Genomic DNA, 20,394 nt, shown 5'->3' with positions numbered 1-20,394 from the left:
GCTCCGTCTGCCGGCGCGTGCGCCTCCCAGCTCCGTCTGCCGGCGCGTGCGCCTCCCAGCTCCGTCTGCCGGCGCGTGCGCCTCCCAGCTCCGTCTCTAGTTGGATTTATTTTTAATGGGGACTTACACTGTAGTATAATCTTGAATAGAACTAACTCTCTTTGTAGACCAGAGTTGCCTCAAAACCCTTGGTTAGTCATCCTACTACAGCTTGCCAAGTGCTGGATTGCAGGAGTGAGCTATCACACTCAACTTCAGTTATTTATTCCTCTTCACATATAGTTACCAAATGGACACTGTTGTATTTTCCCATAATTCTACGGAAGAACATGATACCTCCTGGCTATAACTTATATTTGTGTAATTTTTGATGAAGGTTGTTGACACTGAATTTTCAATTAGTTGCAGTTCTTTGAGTTGAGAAAGCCCTTTCTGAATTTTATCACAATATTTTACTTTAATCCCTGATTTATTTTTGTACCTTCATTATGTCATTTCATTGTCAGGGAGGTTAATTTCTCCTGTTGTTTTTTTAACACAGTTCCCCTCTGTAACCCTCACTTGGCATTTTACAGAGATGTTCCTGCCTCGGCCTCTGAGTGCTGTGACTCCAGACAGTGCCACCATTCCAAGCTCTTTAATTTTTATTAATGCAGGGTTAGTATTGTGTCAAGTGTCTTGTAATTGCCAGGCAAGCCTTCAGCTACTATGTTCCCAGCTTTTCAGCAATGACTTTTAACCAACCCATTAGTTTTCATTAAGATTTCTCATAACTGTAAACTTCCCTGCAGCCTGATAGTTATACATAATTTTGCTTTCAGCACTATTACAGTATATGCGGTTATTCTTCTGTATCTGCATGTTTTATATCAACTCAGTGACTGCACACTGAAAACATTTGGAATTAATGCATCTGAACTAGGATTCTTCCTTGTCATTATTACCTAAGTGATGTGGCATATCAACTCTGTATACAACTTTTACATTTTGGCGGGTTTTAACAATTTAAAGATGGCTTAAAGAATATGCAAAGATATGTATAGATTATACACAATTACTAAACAATTTTAAGTAATGCCCTTGTTTGTACATCTACAGATTTTATACCCAGGGATGTAGGAGGTGCTTGAACCAAACACCCAGTAATGCCTGAGGATAGATAGCTATTTATCTTTTCCTAGTCAATCTGAATTCTATTTTTGTTAATTATATGAATTTCTAATATTTATGTGGAGATCTAATTCCATCCATATTATTAAGTATACCACTGTAACTAATTTAAATAGAAAAGAAGTGGATCAGAATATAAAATTGTTAATATGTCTAGGATAGAAGTATATTTAACTAATGAAGTTTTGATATAAGTTTTTTTGATCATGGTTATGTTTTTCAGCTTATCAGTTCCTCCGCCCCCCCCAAACAGGTGTGATTTTGACATTAATTGACTTAATTTACAAATGACTGCAAACTGACATTTATAGTAAATTGGGAGTCACAGTAGTCTTTATAATAGTGAAGATTTTAGTTTAGAAAAATAATGTGGAATTATATATAAGGCTTTCTATATTTTATAGAGAAGGAAATCCTTCCACATTGTGAGTACTTATCATGGGGCCTTTATCTAGGTTTTCAATTCTGTTATGTTTTCAAAAGTGATTAATGTTTTGTATTACAAACTTTAAATATTCACATCGCATTACTGAACTTGTTAGTTTTAGTTATTGTTTGTTGACATCCATTTCTTTTCCAGGACAGCTATTCTGTAATACTCAATTCTGACTTTTCTTCTTCAATTATGCATATCTTTTTTGTCTGTGTGCCCATATAATTTCTCAGGTCACGAGTGAGCTAATGATGAAAACTAGCTCCCCAAGTCTAGCACTATAGCTGAGTTGGTGAGCTAAAATTTTGTTGACTTCGTAATTATTAGACAGCCAGAAGCTGGAAGTGAAAGATAAAATGGTCTAAGAAAATGTCATGAGTTCTATAATTTGATAAGGGCATAGAAAGCATATTTTTCTCTAAAGATAAATAAAATACTAAACTCCATGGTACAGAGATGTGCATTCTAATGTAATAATATTTACTATGGTGGAAAAACCTAGTAGAGAGGAAGTGAGACTCCAGGAAGCATGAGATCAAAACATGGAGAGCAGTGGGAGGACTGGTCAAAAGAAGGCACTCAGGTCCAGAGCTTCCACGACATGCTAGTGAGAAGTGAAGCCCAGGAGGTTCTTGCTGTGTCTGCCCCTGTGTGGACACTCTGTCTGTCTGTACTCTTGGTTTACTCCAAAGGAGAAAATTGCAGTTATTCCAGTAAGGCATTTAAAGTTTCCCCTGGAGTAGGGAGACCATAGACACGTTGCCTTCATTATTTACCTTCATCCATTCTTCTTTATTTTTTTATTAATATATATTTTAAAAAACTTTTAACTTCCAGGCTTTAAGATTTTGAGGGGAGACTTGCAGAACCTTTTTAGACGTGATTTAGATGGTTAATAAATTTTGAATTGAATTGACAGCTTTTATTCTAGATATTGATTGTGCTTTGTAATAGATATATTCCTTCTTTCAAATGCTCTTCAGTGTCCTGAGTGACTTGATAACTACTTTAGTTCCTTTGCAAATAGGCACATTTATTATGGCTCTGTCTGAGGGTCTCACATAGTCTTTTGAATGCCTTCAATTTGAAAAAGACTGTCAATGTCTTATTTGTTTTACAGCCTTTGAGCAATATGTTAATAGCAATTTCTTAGAAAGACCCAATGAAAATTTAATTTAAATCTATATACAAGTAAAATGACAGATGAGAGCAGTTTAGAATGGAAATCAATTTTGGAAAGTCTGTGATTAAGATTTAATTATAGCATCAATACACTATACCCCTGGGGCTAGTATAGTCCATACTGTAGGATAGGTTCAGTTTTGGGATTTGGCAAGATAGCTCCAATGTATTTTCCTCTAGTTTGACCAGAACACAGAGCGTTACACTAGTTACTACATTCTGAATAAAAAGTTTGATGAATATTACCAGTCACATGAAGCAGTCTGTGGCTACTGATTTCTCTTAATGCGTAGAGATTGACAAAGTGACTCATACATTTTTAACTTATAAGTTATTTTTATTTGAATTTAGTTATCTCTTTCTAAACATTTTGATTAAATTTAAATATCAAATGATTGTTAGGAGAAATGCATCGGGTAATGGGGAATACCTTACTAGGTAAGAGAACCTGCTGAGCAGGCATAACAACCTGAGTTTAAACCCCAGAAATCATATAAAAATCCAGGTATGGCTTATAGGCTGCCAACAAACCAAGCTCCAGTCTCAGTGGCTAAGGAGAGTGATGCAGCAGAATATTCCCTGTCATCCTCTGGATTCTCTGTGGACATCACAGATAGACATACCCAAAATATACACCACACTCCTAACACACACATACACTTATGTGAACACACACACAAAATTAACAGAAATAAAGAAGAAATGCATCTTAGTAGTTTTTCATTGGGATATGTAGTTTAGGATATTAAGTGGCATCTCTTCTGTATTATCATTTACTCTTGACCTTTTGCTACAGGTGTTCAACACATACTCCAATGAAGACTACGACAGAAGAAATGATGAAGTTGACCCTGTGGCTGCCTCTGCTGAGTATGAGCTTGAGAAGCGAGTGGAAAAGCTGGAACTTTTCCCCGTGGAACTGGAGAAAGGTATGTAGTAAGGAGGGTGCTAGTTTTTCCAAAATTATCACACAGAAAGTGTATTAATTAAATCACGGCTTGGACCCATTATCTCTAGCTTCTTATTGGCTAGCTCTTACACATTAACCCATTTCTGTTAATCAATGTATTGCCACATACATGTGGCTTACTGGCAAGATTTCAACTGGTGTCTGTCCCTGGTGGCTCCATGGCTTCTCTCTGACCCGGCTCTTCTTTATCCCAGAATTCACTTTAGTTTTACCTGCCTAAGTAAGTTTTGCTCTGCTATAGGTCCAAAGCAGTTTCTTTATTCACTAATGGTAATCACAGCATACAGAGGGAAATTCCACATTACCTGCCCTTTTCTGTTTAAATAAAAAGGGAGGTTTTAATTTTAACATATAACAAAACAGTTATCAAATAAGAATTCAAGTTACAATATTTATGTCTACTTTATCTTTTATCATAACTAAGGGTAACTATAACTATTAATTCTTCAATTCCATCAAAGAATCCAGGACCTTCCAAAACTCTAGAATTGAAAGACATCTTGCTGCCTGGACAGTCACCCAAAGTTGTTCTGTACTGTTGGGGCATCCATGATCAGCCTATAGGCTCATAGTATCTAGCATACTTTTCCATGACGCAACAAATTTCAAAGGCAGTTATGCCTATATTGGCAGTTTATCATTCACATTTTTCTGTGTCCTGCAGAATGTCTAGCAGACTCTTTCATGATGCAAGAACCCTGAAAGATCGTCTCACCTTTAGGCAAGTTCAGCAGTCATTTCTCTGTGGGTCCTGCATGCCCAGTTCATCAAACAGTCCAGGCAAGAGAAGTTTCTTGTCCAAATAGCTAACAAACTCCTTAAAGAGCGTCTTCAAAGCCCATCTTCCTCTCGAAGTAATTAGTGCTTCCAGGAGCAGATGTATCTCACTGTCATGAAAAGTCCTATGTTCTTAAAACATTGTAAATGTCATATTCTGAAGGTCTCTGAAAGATTTGAAGAATACCTATTTAACTGAAATATATCTCTATATATCTAGAAAACCTAACTAACATGACTACAAGTTTGACTGTTATAGATGACTATCTATTAACCTCTATTTCTTAGTTATACATTACACTTTCAAATTAGCTGGACAAACACAATACCTTAGTCAAGAGCAAAAACAAAACTAACCTTAAATTTGTATCAATAAACCCAGATCCATACCAATGCAAATCTGTGTATAGCATATCCCCTTTAAAATGTAAACAAACATTTATAGACAATATTTGGGAATATGGGTATAGTTCTCCAAACTTCTTTCTCCTGTTTATTGGGTGAAATATTTTTGGGGGTGTATTCACAGCAACATTTCAGGGGGTCTTGGTGCATCAAACCATATTAGTCTGGAAGCAATCCACAGGTTTTCATCCTCTGTGAAAACAAAATAAGCACCTCTTTTTCCAAAGCAACATATCCTTAGACGCAAATTCTGAAGTCAAGATACTTTTGTAACATACATGCTGGTTTAGCTTAGCAGCCCCTATAATAAATGTCTCTCTGTACGTAGCTCCTTCAAGTTAAAATTCAAAGAAAACATAATAATATATATAGTCCAGACTGTCTGTGAATTTTCCATCTTTATGTGGCTTATTCTTTCTTTACTCCTTTTTAATCTATGACTGTCTGTACTCTGTCTCTTTAAAGATTTTACTTTAAAAAAAAACCATTTACTTGTTTTTATAACTGTCTATTTTCTTTTTCTTCTCTCTCCCAAGCCTATGTACATTTATCCAACACTGTGACCCATTAGAGGTCTTTTCCATCTGAATTTGTCTTTATTGCATATCTATAATTCTTTACTGATCAGTAGTACTTCTTAAAATGCTAAGTACTTCTTAAAAACTTAAGCTGCAGCATTACTAGGATATACAGCGCTGCCTGCTTGCTCAGAACAGTCCAACATGGTGGAAGTCCGTTAGTGCCTGAGACTGCCTGGTGGGAGTCATCCTTACCACCTTGACTTTGATAACAAGTTGTCCCCTGCTGCCACCATTGCACTTAAACAATTTGGAACCATCTTGAGGAGCTAGTACCCAAAACAGGTCTTATAGTAGTGCTAGCAGTATCATGATGTCATATCAACCAGGAGGAGTTGTTGTTGAAGCATACAGAGGGCAATCCCATATCAAAGGTAGAACAGGATTCTGGTGTTTTCATCTTCCTGTCTCTGAGAGTGACTTAGAATGGCTATTCCAGAATGGAGCTTGTTAATAAGAATTGAATAAAGTTTGTATCTCTCCTCAAAGTTTGCCAAGTTTCGAAAAGGGCTGATGCAGATTCTAAGTAGATAATTTGTTAAAGGATTCCATTATGTTACCAGCTTCCAAACAACCCCACTCCTTTGTCTGCCATGGATGGTGATTCAAATGGGAGGTATGCCAGCTAGTTTTATGTCCACTTGACACAAATTGGGTCACTGGTTAAGAAAATGCCTCAATAAGATGGCCCATAAGCGGGCTTATAAAACATTAATTAATAAGAAAGTGGGAGGGCCTATTCCATTGTGGGTAATGCGATCTCTAGACCGATGGTCTTGGGTTCCATAAGAAAGCAGGCTGAGCAAGCCATAGGAAGCAAGTCAGTCAGCAAGCAGCTATCCTACATGGCCTCTGCATCACCTCCTGCCTCCAGGGTTGTGCCCTGTCCTGATACCTTTAATGATGAACTGTGATGAAGAAGTATAAGGCAAATAAACCCTTTTCTCTCAATGTGGTTTTGGTTGTGGTGCTTTATTGTAGTAATAATAACCCAAACTAAGACAAATTGGTACCAGGATCATGGGATATTGCTATGAAATACCTGGCCATTTATTTTTGGGAGGATTGTGGAAGGACTTTGGAATTTTAGATTGGAAAAGCAAGAGTAATCCAGACCAAGATGATGATGATGATAATGAGTGTATGTCCCACTGTTTTGTTGGTATTACCGGGAGGGCTGATGAGGTAAGTCTCCATCAAGAGCTGGTCTTGAGGAATGTTTTTCTAGTTTCCTGGTTTGCAGTAGAGGCGGTATGCATGCAGAGTAGATCAGAATGTGGTGGTGGAATGGGCTCTCTCTCTGGAAGCTTAGGAAGATTTGGAGTGAAGAAGGTGAGATTCAAAAAGCTTCAAATAGGAAAACTCCAATCGAAGACTAAAAAAGAAAAAGAGAAGAGGGAGCAGATGATAGTCCTGAGTTTCTCCCTTGGAATGACAGTCTGCATACCACAGAAAGCACTGATACATGGAACTGAGATGGCCACTGAGGACCTGCACTGTGCCCTGTGGACAGATCTGAGAAGCCTTCAGAAAGGGCAGAGCAACCAAATGACTGGAGAATTAAAAAAAAAAAAGAAAGAAAGAAAGACTCAAGGATAGTAAATAGTTGCTTCAAAAAGATATTCTTAAGCACATTATCAACAATAAATTCGTTGATTTTTCAATTGAAAAGTTTGACTTCAGAAGTTGAGGTGACAAGCATAGCTAATGTTGAGATTCACATTGGAGACCTAGGAAATCCAATATAAGAAATGTCCGCAAACCTATTTCAAATAATAGCAAACACCTAAGAAAACCAAGAATGCTACATAAACTGTGACAACAGAAGAGAAAAATGGAACAATAGAGAAGATATATAATTTGTAACAGAAGAGCATTCTCTTGAGAAAAGAAAAGAAAATGCCAAGTGGATCCCCAGTAAAGTGGAGGAAATCCTAATGGATAAAGCTAAATTAACGATCTTACAGAAGACCAGTTTTAAAAAATAGTAAGAAAAAGAGTAAAGGTCTTTGAAATGACTGGAGTTGGGTCCTTCCAGCCTGAAAGCTGCCAAGTATTGTACTGTCATCGTCCACGGAGAGTGGTGTGCTTCTCGTGGGGAAAGAAAAGGTTTCCCTAATATCTAAAGCTGTAAAGAATACAAGTTATCCTAGAAATTTTCTTACTGTCAATCAAGGAAGCAAAGACACAGCCAACTTGTTCAAGACAGTAAAGATGAAGAAATATTAAACATAAGACTGAAGATACAGTGTTGACTACCGAGCATTTCACTGGACCTGATTCCAGTGGAAGGACACTTTCATTGGAGTTACAATGAAATGGAGACTGATTCCTTCATTTTTTTTTTTTTTTTTTTGCTATGTTGAAAAAGAATCTTTGTGTCTCATTGCTGGTAAGAGCCAAACATGACAACAACTTAAGCATTCACCTGAGGCATGACAATGTTTCTAGTCAGTAACACTGAAGTGCAGTCATGCAGCAGCATGTGTGATTGTTACGTAAACAGGAAGTCAGAGAAGTCTTTCAGCTATGATTCCACTGACTTGAATTCAGCTGAGAGAAAAGTGAGTATCATATTACATCATCATATTACATAAGGATATACAGGTGATTAAGGTGTTTTTTTATTGGTTAGTGTTTTTGAGGTAATTATGGATAAAATAATTAGTTTCACTATCACCAAGAGTAAGGAGTGTTGGAAGGGGTATAATAGGTAGCTTTATGATGTGGCTATCTTCTCTGTATTTGTTAGGGCCAACACTTTTGTTTCATTTTTCTTGTTGTCGCCCAGGTTGCCCTTGAATTCTATGATAGCCCCGGCTGGTCTCCAACTTGTGATCCTCCTGCTTCAGCATACCAAATGCTAGTATCATAAACCTCATCCAGTTTGTCTGAGTTTTCTGGTTTGTATTTGGAGTTTGAGTAGTGGTTTCACTGTGTATCCCAGTCTGGCCTGGAATTCCTTGTTCTCTTCTCAGTCCCCAAGTGTTTGGATTACATGTTTTTTATCACTAGACATATTTACTTTCTTCTTTAACATGCCTCACAGATAAAGAGTGAAATAAACTATATTGTTTGTATGTATTTCACTCTAAAATTTAAAGTAGAAAACTATACAAAATAACTAAAGAAATAGAATTATTCAAAACTTCACTGCATTTCTTTCTCAAGTAGATCTAACAGACAGAAAACAAACGAAAAACAGACTTATATAAATGCATCCATTTAGATCGATCTCTAAAGAGGACCTGTTCAGCTAGTAGAACATGAGGTTTTTATAAAGAAAAAACCCTTACATTTGAACAAACATTAGAACCTCTTTACTATCATAATAATCTGGAAAATATAAAATTCTTAGATATAGACCTGATAAAAATTGAAGCTGTTATTTCCAACTGGGTGTGAAAGTGATATCTTTTCTTTTTTGCATTTTATATTTTTTTAATTTTGTAAAAAATTAGGAGTTCGTGGGTATGTGGACTAATATCTGGGTCTTCAATTCGGTTCCATTGATCCTCCTGTCTGCTTTTATGCCAATACCAGGCTGTTTTCAGTACTGTAGCTGTGTAGTAGAGTTTGAAGTCAGGGATTGTGATGCCTCCAAAAGTTCCTTTATTGTACAGGATTGTTTAGGCTATCCTGGGTTTATTTTTTTTCCATCTGAAGTTGAGTATTGTTCTTTTGAGGTCTGTGAATTTTTTTTCTGGGATTTTGATGGGCATTGCATTGAATCTGTAAATTGCTTTGGGTAAGATTGCCATTTTTACTATGTTAATTCCACCTACCCAAGAACATGGGAAATCGGAAGTGATATCATTTTTAATGTAAAATATACAGTAAAAGCCTTCCTCAAAATAAAAGTTATATTAGTATGTTTCTTTAAAATTAACATTTAAGAAAAAAACACTTATCTGAGAAGTCTGAAAACGTAAATAAGATAAATTTTTTTTTAAAGTTTCAGATGTGTTGGGCGGTGGTGGTGCATCCCTTTAATCCCAGCACTCGGGAGGCAAGGCAGGTGGATTTCTGTGAGTTTGAGACCAGCCTGGTTTACAAGAGCTAGTTCCAGGACAGGCTCCAAAACTACAGAGAAACCCTGTCTTGAAAAACCAAAACAAACAAACAAAAAAAAAGTTTCAGATGCTTATATTTAAATATTCTTAAAAGAAATAAAAGATATAGGTAACAGTTTGATCAAATGTACAGTCCAAACTGTCTTTTGGTGTTTAAGAAGTTCTGGAAAAGAATAGTAGAATCATCCCGACCCCGTGACTAATAGGCTTCACAGATAGGCGTCAGCAGTAGGGCAAAATAAAAAAGTAATCATTCTTGATCATATAGCTGTTGCTGTGGAAATCTTTTTTTCTGTCTGCACAAAAGTTTTCTCTTCATAATTTGATTTTTAATAATTTTACAGTTGTCTGCTATGCATTGTTTGCTGACATTTTTTCTTTAAATATCCAAAGTTTATTTGTCCCATGTCTGACCCAGACAAGTATGGCACTTAGCTGGACTAGAGGCAGGTCTCCCTCCTCTTCTGACTGACGAACAAATGTTTGTCTTAAATAATATAAAGGAGATATCACGTAGTGAGAACCCTGGGCTGATAGATGTCCTAGGAGCACGGAGGATGTTGCCCTCAGTCTGGACCTCCACAGTACAGCATGTTTGAGGGAGCACAGAAACAATGGTACCACCTCTCTTTTTTTGAAAGTAAGAACACAAGCAACCACATTTCTCATGTTACTATGCAATTATTTTGACACTATGAAATGTCACTGACATCTATTCTATGATCAAAAAAGCATAAAATTTAAGAACTAAAGCATTCTCAACAGAAATAATTACTTAGCCCTGGCCCCCAAGCAAGGAGGATTTTGTCCATGCAAAAGGGAAAGGGGGCAGGCAATCTGTTCCAGCACAAAAGGAAAATAGCCTCTGAGGTAGGTAGCTGATTATTCACAACTGACCATGTAAGTACATGCTATTAAAAGACAACTTAATTTACCATGGCATTTAAATTTACTCAGGTGCTATAATAAAATAGCATTAATAACAGTCAATTATCTTTGTAGTTTTCATATTCTGTTTGGATCTTTACCCTATTTTTTATTGATTTTATTGATCTATGCATTTTTTCTCTGTCACCCCTCCCCTCCCCTTCTACCCTCTCCCAAGGTCCCCATGCTCCCGATTTACTCAGGAGATCTTGTCTTTTTCTACTTCCCGTGTAGATTAGATCCATGTATGTCTCTCTTAGGGTCTTCATTATTGTCTAGGTTCTCTGGGATTGTAAATTGTAGGCTGGTTTTCTTTGCTTTATGTCTGAAAGCCACTTATCAGTGAGTACATGTGATGTGTTTCTGGGTCTGGGTTACCTTACTCAATATGTGTTCTAGATCCATCCATTTGCCTGCAAATGTCATTATTTTTTTTCCTGCTGGTCATCAAAAAAACAAATAATTCAATAAAAAATGGAGTACAGATCGAAACAGAGGAATCTAAAATGGCTGAAAAACAGTTAAGGAAATGCTCAGCATTCTTAGCCATTAGAGAAATGCAAATCAAAACAATTCAGAAATTCTATCATACACCTGTAAGAATGGCCAAGATCTTATAATAGCTTATTCTGGAGAGAATGTGGGATAAAGGGAACACTCCTGCATTACTGGTGGGAGTGCAAGCTGGGACAGTCCCTTTGGATATCAGGATGGTTTATTTCTCAGAAAATTAGGAAACAACCTTCCTCAAGACCCAGTAATACCACTTTGGGGTATATATCGAAAGGATGCTCAATCGTGCCTCAAGGACATGTGCTCAACTATGTTCATCACAGCTTTGTTTGTCATAGCCAGACAGAACCTAGAAAGAACCTAAATGCCCCTCAAGGAAAATGTGGTACATTTACACAATGGAGTACTACACAGCAGTCAATTATCTCTTATGTACTAAAGTAGAAATAACTGTTCATGAGTTACTATTTAATAGTTTTGAAGTTGATTGTCCTGCTTGAACACCTGTTGTAATGGCAGAAAGTGTTGCATGGCTTGGATCCAAGTCTTCCTTGGTACTTTTTACTTTTCTTTCCTTTTCCTTTTTTCTTTTCTTTTCTCTTTTTTTCTTTTTCTTTTTCTTTTTTGTCTCTGTATCAGTTAAAATTACAAAGCCTAATAGAAAGGTACATGAGCCGCAGATTCCCCTAGCCACCAACTGGTCTAAGAAAAATGAACGATGAAGCTGCGGTGCTGAAACAAGGTGAAGCTACTGTCCCCTGGCTCTTCAGTCCTTAGTGATGTTATCTTTAAAAATGCCAAGTCATTTTTAAAACCGCGATGGACAAGTCTGATGTGGCACACACCTCTCATCACAGCACACATGTGGCAGAAACGTATGAAGTTCAAATCAAGTTTTGGCTGTTAAGTAAGATCATGTTCAAAACAGCATAAGACAAATGACAAGACAGGGAGAAACTATAAATACAGCAATATAAGTGACACAGAAATGAAAAAATAGTAAAATTAATAGTGCAAGGTTTTTCTCATCAACTGGATCCAACTATTAAAAATTTCGACTGAAGGCAGATTAGTAATATATGGTAAATAAATACAAATGAGAGTTATCAGGCACAGAATTTCTCTGACACAAATGGTGAGTACCTAGATATGATTTATTTGCTAGCATTATAAATTATCCAAATTAATGTAACAGATTGGCAAGTTGACATAATAGTAATTGAAATAGTGTCTATTGCATAAAATATGAAAACATTTCATTAGAATTGTATTTACTGGTAAAACGTTGAAGTGCTTCATACCCAGATGGCTCCATGGGCATAAAGAACACACAAAACAAGTGTTGTTTAGATTCAGATAAAATGAAGCGAACTAAAACTGGCACATGCCGCCAAAAATCCCGTAAGAGATTTTACCCAACACTAATAGACTATTAAAAAATGAAGGCTATAGCACCTACTCAGAGTTTCAGAATTGTAACTGAAATAAAATGTTAATATGATAATGTATTCTCTTTAGAGTACGTTAGAGAAAATGGAGAAAAGGTAGTCCTTCATGAGCAACGTTAATTCCATACCATGTAGAGGAGAAAGTCTGTAGTCATATAGAAAGATAATTGGTAACATATAGGTGAAAACTGTAAGTTCTCTGGTGATGGACACTGCCTATGAATTCCACAAGGTGCAGATCACAAAGCAATGGAGAATTCTATCTTTATATCAGAGAGCATGGAAAATGCTTCAACTAAAGACAGAGGATAAACGTGGGATGTTGTTTAAATGAAATGAGCAGCATAAAGAACAAAAGACAAAGTTTGCAAAACTTTACCAATACATCTGTATCCACATCTGGTGCTTCAGGCTTTGAAACACATCACCTGAGATAACAGCTCCTGCGCAAGCTGATTTTAGTTTATGGCTTCAGTTCATGGCACTTGGCCTTTGGTGTGGAGTCTGTAGTGAAGCAGTAGAGTAGAGTGTGTGCCAGAGGAAGATGCTCCCCTCTTAACAGCCAGAAAACGAACAGAAGACCAATGGATGGTTTCCATGTGCTCCCTTTAAGGGCACACCGTAAGTTCTCTATTTAGGTCCTGCCTCCCAAGGTTTGGTTGTCTCTTGGTGCCAAACTGAGTACCCAAGTGTTTATAACACTTGATTTTTTAAGGGGACCTGTAACTAAATCTCATATATATATATATATATATACATATATATATACATATATATATACACATATATATGGGAGACATAATTTATATTTATAAATTTAAGTTATTTATAAATATAAATTTATAAATTTATAGATATAAATTTAAAATATTAAAATTGGTAAGATAATTTGTGGAGGAGGAAATCTGCCTCCAGATCCATAAAAAATAAATAGGTTTTCCCATGATTCATATGCACAACTTAAGAATAAAATATTAATATATTTCCTGTAAGTAGCAAGAAAATTCTGATTGTATTTATTACTTAAAATATGGTATTTATTTATATTTTAATCTACAGCAAATGTCAGCTATTTTCTTAGGTATGGTGATTCATTTCTTTCATCTCAGCACAGGTAAGGCTAAGGAAGGAGGGTCACCATAAGTTCAAAGCCAGCCTGAACTATCTGGTAGATTCCAGACCAGATACCCATGTCCATGGATATAGAGTGGCACTGGAAAAGGGGAAAAAAGTAAAACTTAAGCCAACCAGTGGATTTCCCATATTCCTGAGTAAAAGGCTTGGTCCAGACTCACACTCTGAATTTTTATAAATACAGACAGAACTGTAAACAAAGTTACAAGAGGGTGTTGTGTAAATAATAATGTGTTTTATATAGAAAGATCCAGACCTGAGGGAAATGGGAAAATATAAGGGATTTAATTTGCCAGATATTTTTATCTAATATAAAGCTTTTATAATCAGGACAAATTATACTTACAGTGGCTGGTCAGTGAACAAAACTGAAAATACAGGAGAAAAACTGCATATGAGGGAGAATTTAATATGACATGAAGTCTGACATGATTCAGCATCTACCTAAAATCCCCAGTTTAGTACCTTCCTTCCATCATGTGTAAGAAACTCCAAACACATGAAAATCAAATGCTAGGAAGGAATGATACCCTATTTAGAGAAAATCTTCAACAATATCTATCACCTAGGTTGGTGGGAATAACACAACCAAAACGTGAGGGCAGAACTTAGAAGAGATGACACCAATTTGATTGTGTGCAGCCTTAACATGATAAAGACAATTATGTTAGAAAAAAATCCATAGGAAAATGAAAAACTTCATTATAGCTAACAAAATTAATAACTGTAATATTCTTAGAATCTTTTAAAATCATCAGAATAAAGACACAAAATTCAGTACAAAAACTGACATTTTACGGGAAAGGAAATCTAATAACCCACAGTCCTGTGGATACAGGCTCAAATCTCACTGGCAATGAAAGCAGTGTTGTACCAGCAAAGAGCATCTTTCCTGAAAGGAAGCAAGCCTGGACCTCCAGGTCAGGTGACAGCATCTTCTGTAATATGAGGGCCCCACTGTTTTTTCCTGAAGGCTTTGTCTACTTAATGCTTTTGTATTTCCCCAGGAATGTGTAAAGTAAGAAAGACCAGTACTCAGAACCAGTACTGTGCTGTTTTAAACATTTTATATGAATTATATGTATTAAATCTCTGAGGAAAGGGATGGTTGCATGTGCTGAGGTACACATGTGAAGGGCAGAAGACACCTCTCCAGAATCCAGTCTTTCGTTCCACCGTGTGGGTTCTGGGGATTGAATTTAGGATGCAAGCTTAATACCTTTATGTGTTGAGCATTCTCTCTGGCCCACTACTGGCTTCTTGCCAAGAGTTTGTGATTTCCAAACTTCACTCCTTCCTATAAGCAGAGAACGATGAGATCCTGGGAGTCTCGTCTGTGTGAGTTGGTCATGCCGTTCAATCCATATTTTGCTGTTCAGTTGTTCATTTCTTCTTGTAGAAAGTTTGCATTAAGATTTAAGATGTCTCAAGCTAGTGTTACTTTTTCCAAAACATGCTCTACAGATCAAAAAAATGAAATAACTTTCTAGTTAGAGCAATAAGAGAAGCTATGGAAAGAAGAAAAAGGATATTAAGAAGCCCTAAGTCGAGGGAGGGAAAATAGATATTAAAACAAATAATTTTCATGAGCATAATTGTGGGGATTCAGTGTCTTGACAGTGTGGAGATTGGAGAGAAAACCTTGGAATATAAACATGGGAGCTTTGACTCTTAGTTTGACCTATGGTGATTATAATGAAGAGAACCCATGCTATGCAGTGAAGAGAGCCAGAATTCTGGAGAAATTCTAAATCTCCAGAGATTTCCTGGGGCCATGGAGGAATGTTGAGGAAGCTGCGGGTTGCATTCCTGCCACCCTGCTCCCAGCCGCCTGGCTAGCTTATACCCCGAAATAACAACACACAAGCTGTATTCATTTAAACACTTCTTGGCCCATTATATCTAGCCTCTTCTCGGCTAACTCTCGCACCTGGACTAGCTCATTTCAAATAATGTGTGTAGCACCCCAAGGTGTACTTACCGGGAAGATTCTAGCCTATGTCCATCCTGGGTCGGAGCTTCATCGTGTCTGCTCCAGAGAGCAGAGCTATCGAGTCTGAGCTCACTTCCTCTTCCTCCCAGCATTCTGTTCTGTTTACTCCACCCACCTATATTCTAACCTATCAGGGCCAAGCAGTTTCTTTATTAATTAACCAATGACCTTCCTCCATCAGAGGGAGCAGGAGGGAGGTAGAGAGAAACCCTGTTACAACTCCTCCCTGTGGAAATGTCTATAGAACTGTCCCTTAAGGTTTGGGCATTGACATAGCTATGAACCTCATAAGAAAGCCCTCAACTGTAGTAACAAATTCACTCCAGAAAATGTCTGACTATCGCAGCTTGACTCAGACAACTGTATGGCCCAGCCAGACAAGCTCTATAGAAGCCTGAATCTCAGTAGTTTACCCTTCGGATAAAGACCACAAACTGAGTCCATCCAGGCACCACCCAGAAAGAGACCAAAGGAAATTCCTAATGTTCCAACCATTGTAGATAGGATCTTCTGCCAACACGCCCATGCTTTTCACCAATCAGGGGTTCTAAACCTTAGAAATCCCTCACCCCCACCCTTGCTACTATAAAACCCCAACTCTAACTGAGCTGGAGGGGGGAATCACTCCAGTACACTGGATGCAAAGACAGACCAAGTTTGCAAACTTGTGTAAGAATAGACTCTTTGCTTTTACATACAGGATTTGGTCTCCTGGTTGGTTTGGGGGGTGCTCCGTTATCTGTGCATAACATCAACCATCCATTTACCATGATATATACCAGAAAATTCTTGTAGGAGGGAAGAAAGCCACAGGCATGACCAATATGCAACCACTCCCACCCTGCCAGCCCTGCCGAAACATATCAACCCTTTACAAGCACGAGAGAACTCTGGGGAGAAATTCTCACAGTGGAATGAAAGTTGGAAAATCTTTAGCAAAAGAATCCTCCGGATCAAGTTCAGGTTGTTTATACAGGAGAAATTATTTGAATGAAATAAATATGAGAAACTACGTATGTGTAAGGGTTACAGTGGTCTTCAGTGAGCACTCACACATCAGTTGATGCTTATGTTCTCACCTGGAGAGTCCTCTGCCAGCAATCAAATCTTCGGCTGAACTTCATATCACTCGTGCGGAGAAGACACCACAGAATCCAAGAGGATACAGCATTGCTAAAGGCATCTTTAGAAATCAATGTGGGATCAAGATCCATGGTCGTCTAGATGTACTTAGAACACAGCTATCCTTAAGATAGTATCCGGTGACAACTAATGATCACTGAGGCTAACCCTCCTCTGAAGCACATTATGAATATAATAACAACAATTGCTGAAAGTTATTTAGTTGCATTCTCTTGAATTTATGGTTTGTTTTCCTTTAATGACCCATCTTGGACCCATTTTTGCTGATTGGCTAGGATATCTTTTATACTGCTGCTAAATCATGACTACAAAGACTTTTAGGCTACCAGGACAAATAACCTTCACACCCTTCATATTTTATTAGTGGTGGAACTACATTTGCTCATGGAAAGGGCAAATGGAAATGTGAATAGACACATGATTTGTAAGAGAATTTGAAATATAACTTTCAGTATTGCTCACAGGGCCAATAAAATTGAAATAAAGGTGACTGATTATTAACAGAGAAATGATTGAATATACTGTGATATATTGTCATAAATACTATGTAGTCATTAGAAATGATTTAGATCTATGAAAGTTTATCCACGAGGTATCATAAATTTTAAATGTGTAATGGCTAAAGAAATGAATACTTATTTGTGTAAAGGAAAGAAACACTAAATATACATCTGTGTGGTCTGCCTGTATATGTTTGTATACACATACAGGTGTGCCCATGCATATATTATTACTGATGCTTGTATGGGCACATAGAGGAGTGTTCTCTGTTATACATCCATTCTTTATTTTTCTTCTGTTTTGTTTTCATTGTGCTAGAAATCAATCTCAGGACATAAAGCATAGTAGGAAAGTGCTGGACCACTGAGCCAACTCCAAGGTTCATGCAATCTTCTTAACTTGAGTAGATGATAAAAATGAAAAGATTCCAAATAACTATGGGTTACATTTATTTAAAATTATAATTGTTGTTGAGTGTTTTTTTGTCCATGTCTAAAACATGGTATAAAGTAATGGAAGACTCTGTTTTGAGATTCATTGATTCTTCAAGAACCAAATTATTGTCTTTGCTGGGATCACACTGGATTGCCAACAGTAGCAGAAAATATCTGAAGCTCTTGAACCATTTGGATCCCCTTGATTTGTGAAGGCAAGCATATCCCTTCCCTGTGCAATAATAAAGAACAAAGCTAGACGCAACAAGCAGCCTCACTAGCTAGGTCAGCGAGAACAGAGCAGAGACTGATGCTCACTGTCTTCTCTTTCTCTAGATGAGGATGGGCTTGGCATAAGCATCATTGGAATGGGTGTTGGTGCTGATGCAGGACTAGAGAAGTTGGGGATATTTGTCAAGACAGTGACAGATGGCGGTGCTGCTCAGCGGGATGGCAGGTGAGCTGGATACTGTTGACTGTGAATTGAACCCCAGGAAACTGTCCCTGCAAATTTCTGTCAATGGGATCTTCTTTTCATGAAAAAAAATTTTTTTAGTGTTTCTCAGATGTGTGAGAATGTTTAAACACTTGACTTACTTTCCTTTTGGTAGCAGAACAGTGCATCTGTCTGTCTTTGTTTCTGTCCATTCATCTGCTTACTCAGTGGGAAGTGGACCATAACATGGTATGTATGGAAGTTGGCATATAACTTTATTTCAGAAATGTTCAAGTGAATAGTAATAATTCTGTTTCTTTTGAAAAGGACAGAGTAGAGGGGAATTTACGATGCTGTAGCCTGGTGCTCCTCCATGTCTCTTACAGAGAACTAGGTGCCAGAGGAGACCTCTCTGTGAGCAGAGGCTGGCAGCCTGCTCCAGATAATTATGGCTTAATGTTTTAGCTTGCATCGGGTCAAAGGTAATGTATCTTTAATGTAAAGGTTTCATCTTAACTTTACACCAGGCTTCTGATGGAAAACTGGAAGTAAAGGGTGACAACAGAAATGAAAAAAAAAAAAAACACAGATTCTGTCAGCTAGATTCGGTGGACACTGAATAAATAGCATTCTTATGTTAGACTACATATCACATGTTCTCAGAAAGTCAGTGGGTCGTGGTCCTATTGAGACTGACAGTAGCAGCATTCTGTCTTTCATAATCCTAAAATACTTTTTTGTATACATCAGGGTATAAAGGGGTAGGTACCAAGTTGATTTATTTAATCAACTTATTTATTTTGAGAAAGGGTCTCAAGAAAGATGCTGAGTTAATTATGGAAAATATTGGTGCCAATAGCATGTTACTAAAATCTGTCTTCTGATTTCCACATGTGCAGACATGAGTATACATACATAAACACAATATAAAATAAATAATACACAAAATTTTAAGCTAGGCATAATGGCCAGTGCCTTTAATCCCAGCACTCGGGAGGCAGAGGTAGGCAGATCTCTGAGTTTGAGACCATCCTGATCTGCACAGCAAGTTTCATTCCAAGACATCCAGGGCTACACAGAAAAACCATGTCTAGAAATACATACATACACACACACACATATATATATATACACACACACACATATATACATATATGTGTATATAATTTAAAGTGAGAAATATTAATATCATGTAACTCATTGAAAAGGACCCTTTATTCCAAGTTAATTAAACTTGTAAAAATCTACTAATTTGTAAAAGTCATTGGGAGATAGGAAATAACCCTTACATTTAGTACCACGCAAAACTAAATGATTATGCATCATCTCTTAGGTGAACCGAGCCCAAATTCAAACAAAATCGCAAAATGAAAGCACAAAGAAAAGGATTACATTTAGCGCCCCTAGATCTGGTTTCAGACACATGGCATTTTATATTTTCCTCACTTGTTTTAAAAAATAAATTTGATTTCTCCGTCGGGATCCAGTGCCAGCCCATACCCTAAATTATTTCTCTGGACCAGAGGGGAGGTGTTGGATTAAAGACACAACAAACATGGTTTCATTGGGAAGGAGATCCTCAGTGATCTGTCAACAATACTTGAGTTCACATCCTGAAAATTCCTCTGCGTTAATTCTTCAAACATCCTCATATACCAATACATAAACTGAGGGGGGAATTCATTAGCATTCTGTTTCCTAGGTAACCAGGTGAATGGCTGTGGTCACATCCACATCTACCTATGCCTGCTCTGTCATGAATTCCTGCTCTATATGCCAGCTCTGTTTCATAGGCCGAATTAACATCTCTTTTTAGGCATCCTCCAAATTACAAAGAAGGAGCATAACGCTATCCTGCCCCTTTGTTAGGGATGGCGGCAGGCTAGGTGACCCACCACCTCCTGTCTGAGGTGCAAACAATGGCCTGGGATCCTGGCTGCCATACCATGTAGAAATATGAGCCTACATTTCTCTTAACCTCTTTATTTATTTTGCTGCCCTGTGTTGTTTCATTATTTATACTGATATTAGATCTTCTCCTGGGGAGTTGGGATATTGCTGTTGGATCTGTAGCTCCATGGCATTGTTATCCCCTGAAAGTCATTAATGTTGTCTCAGCTGCTGTCCCTGCCTTTTGTCCTTTGTTCTTTAGTGACACACACCTTGAGAAGTGGTTTTCCCTAGCTCCCTTCCCAGAAGTACTATGCCAACAAGTAACTATATGACACATTAAACACACCAAGAGTAGCCCAACTCCTACAGCTATGACTGGTTCTG

The 20,394-nt window shown here is 37.4% G+C and overlaps 1 protein-coding gene across 12 annotated transcripts in view; it reads left to right on the top strand.

Moving 5' to 3' along the window:
• Positions 1–20,394, top strand: part of Ppp1r9a (protein phosphatase 1 regulatory subunit 9A) — a 308,576-nt gene that overhangs the window by 177,733 nt on the left and 110,449 nt on the right. For all 12 annotated transcript variants that reach the window (XR_007588950.1, XM_050123822.1, XM_050123832.1 and 9 more), the window contains exons 3-4: positions 3,582–3,714; positions 18,018–18,138. Coding sequence is in view for 11 of the 12 variants with exons in the window: in XM_050123822.1 (XP_049979779.1) it covers positions 3,582–3,714; positions 18,018–18,138 (254 nt within the window). In the remaining variant the exon portion in view is untranslated. The remainder of the gene's footprint in view (positions 1–3,581; positions 3,715–18,017; positions 18,139–20,394) is intronic.

This window comes from Alexandromys fortis, unplaced genomic scaffold, assembly GCF_014885135.2.
Source record: "Alexandromys fortis isolate MF-2015 unplaced genomic scaffold, M_Fortis_MF-2015_v1.1 scaffold_214, whole genome shotgun sequence".
In the NCBI taxonomy this organism is placed as follows: Eukaryota; Metazoa; Chordata; class Mammalia; order Rodentia; family Cricetidae; genus Alexandromys; species Alexandromys fortis.
Note: the sequence above shows the minus strand (reverse complement) of the source record. Positions and strands in the feature narration are given on the sequence as shown.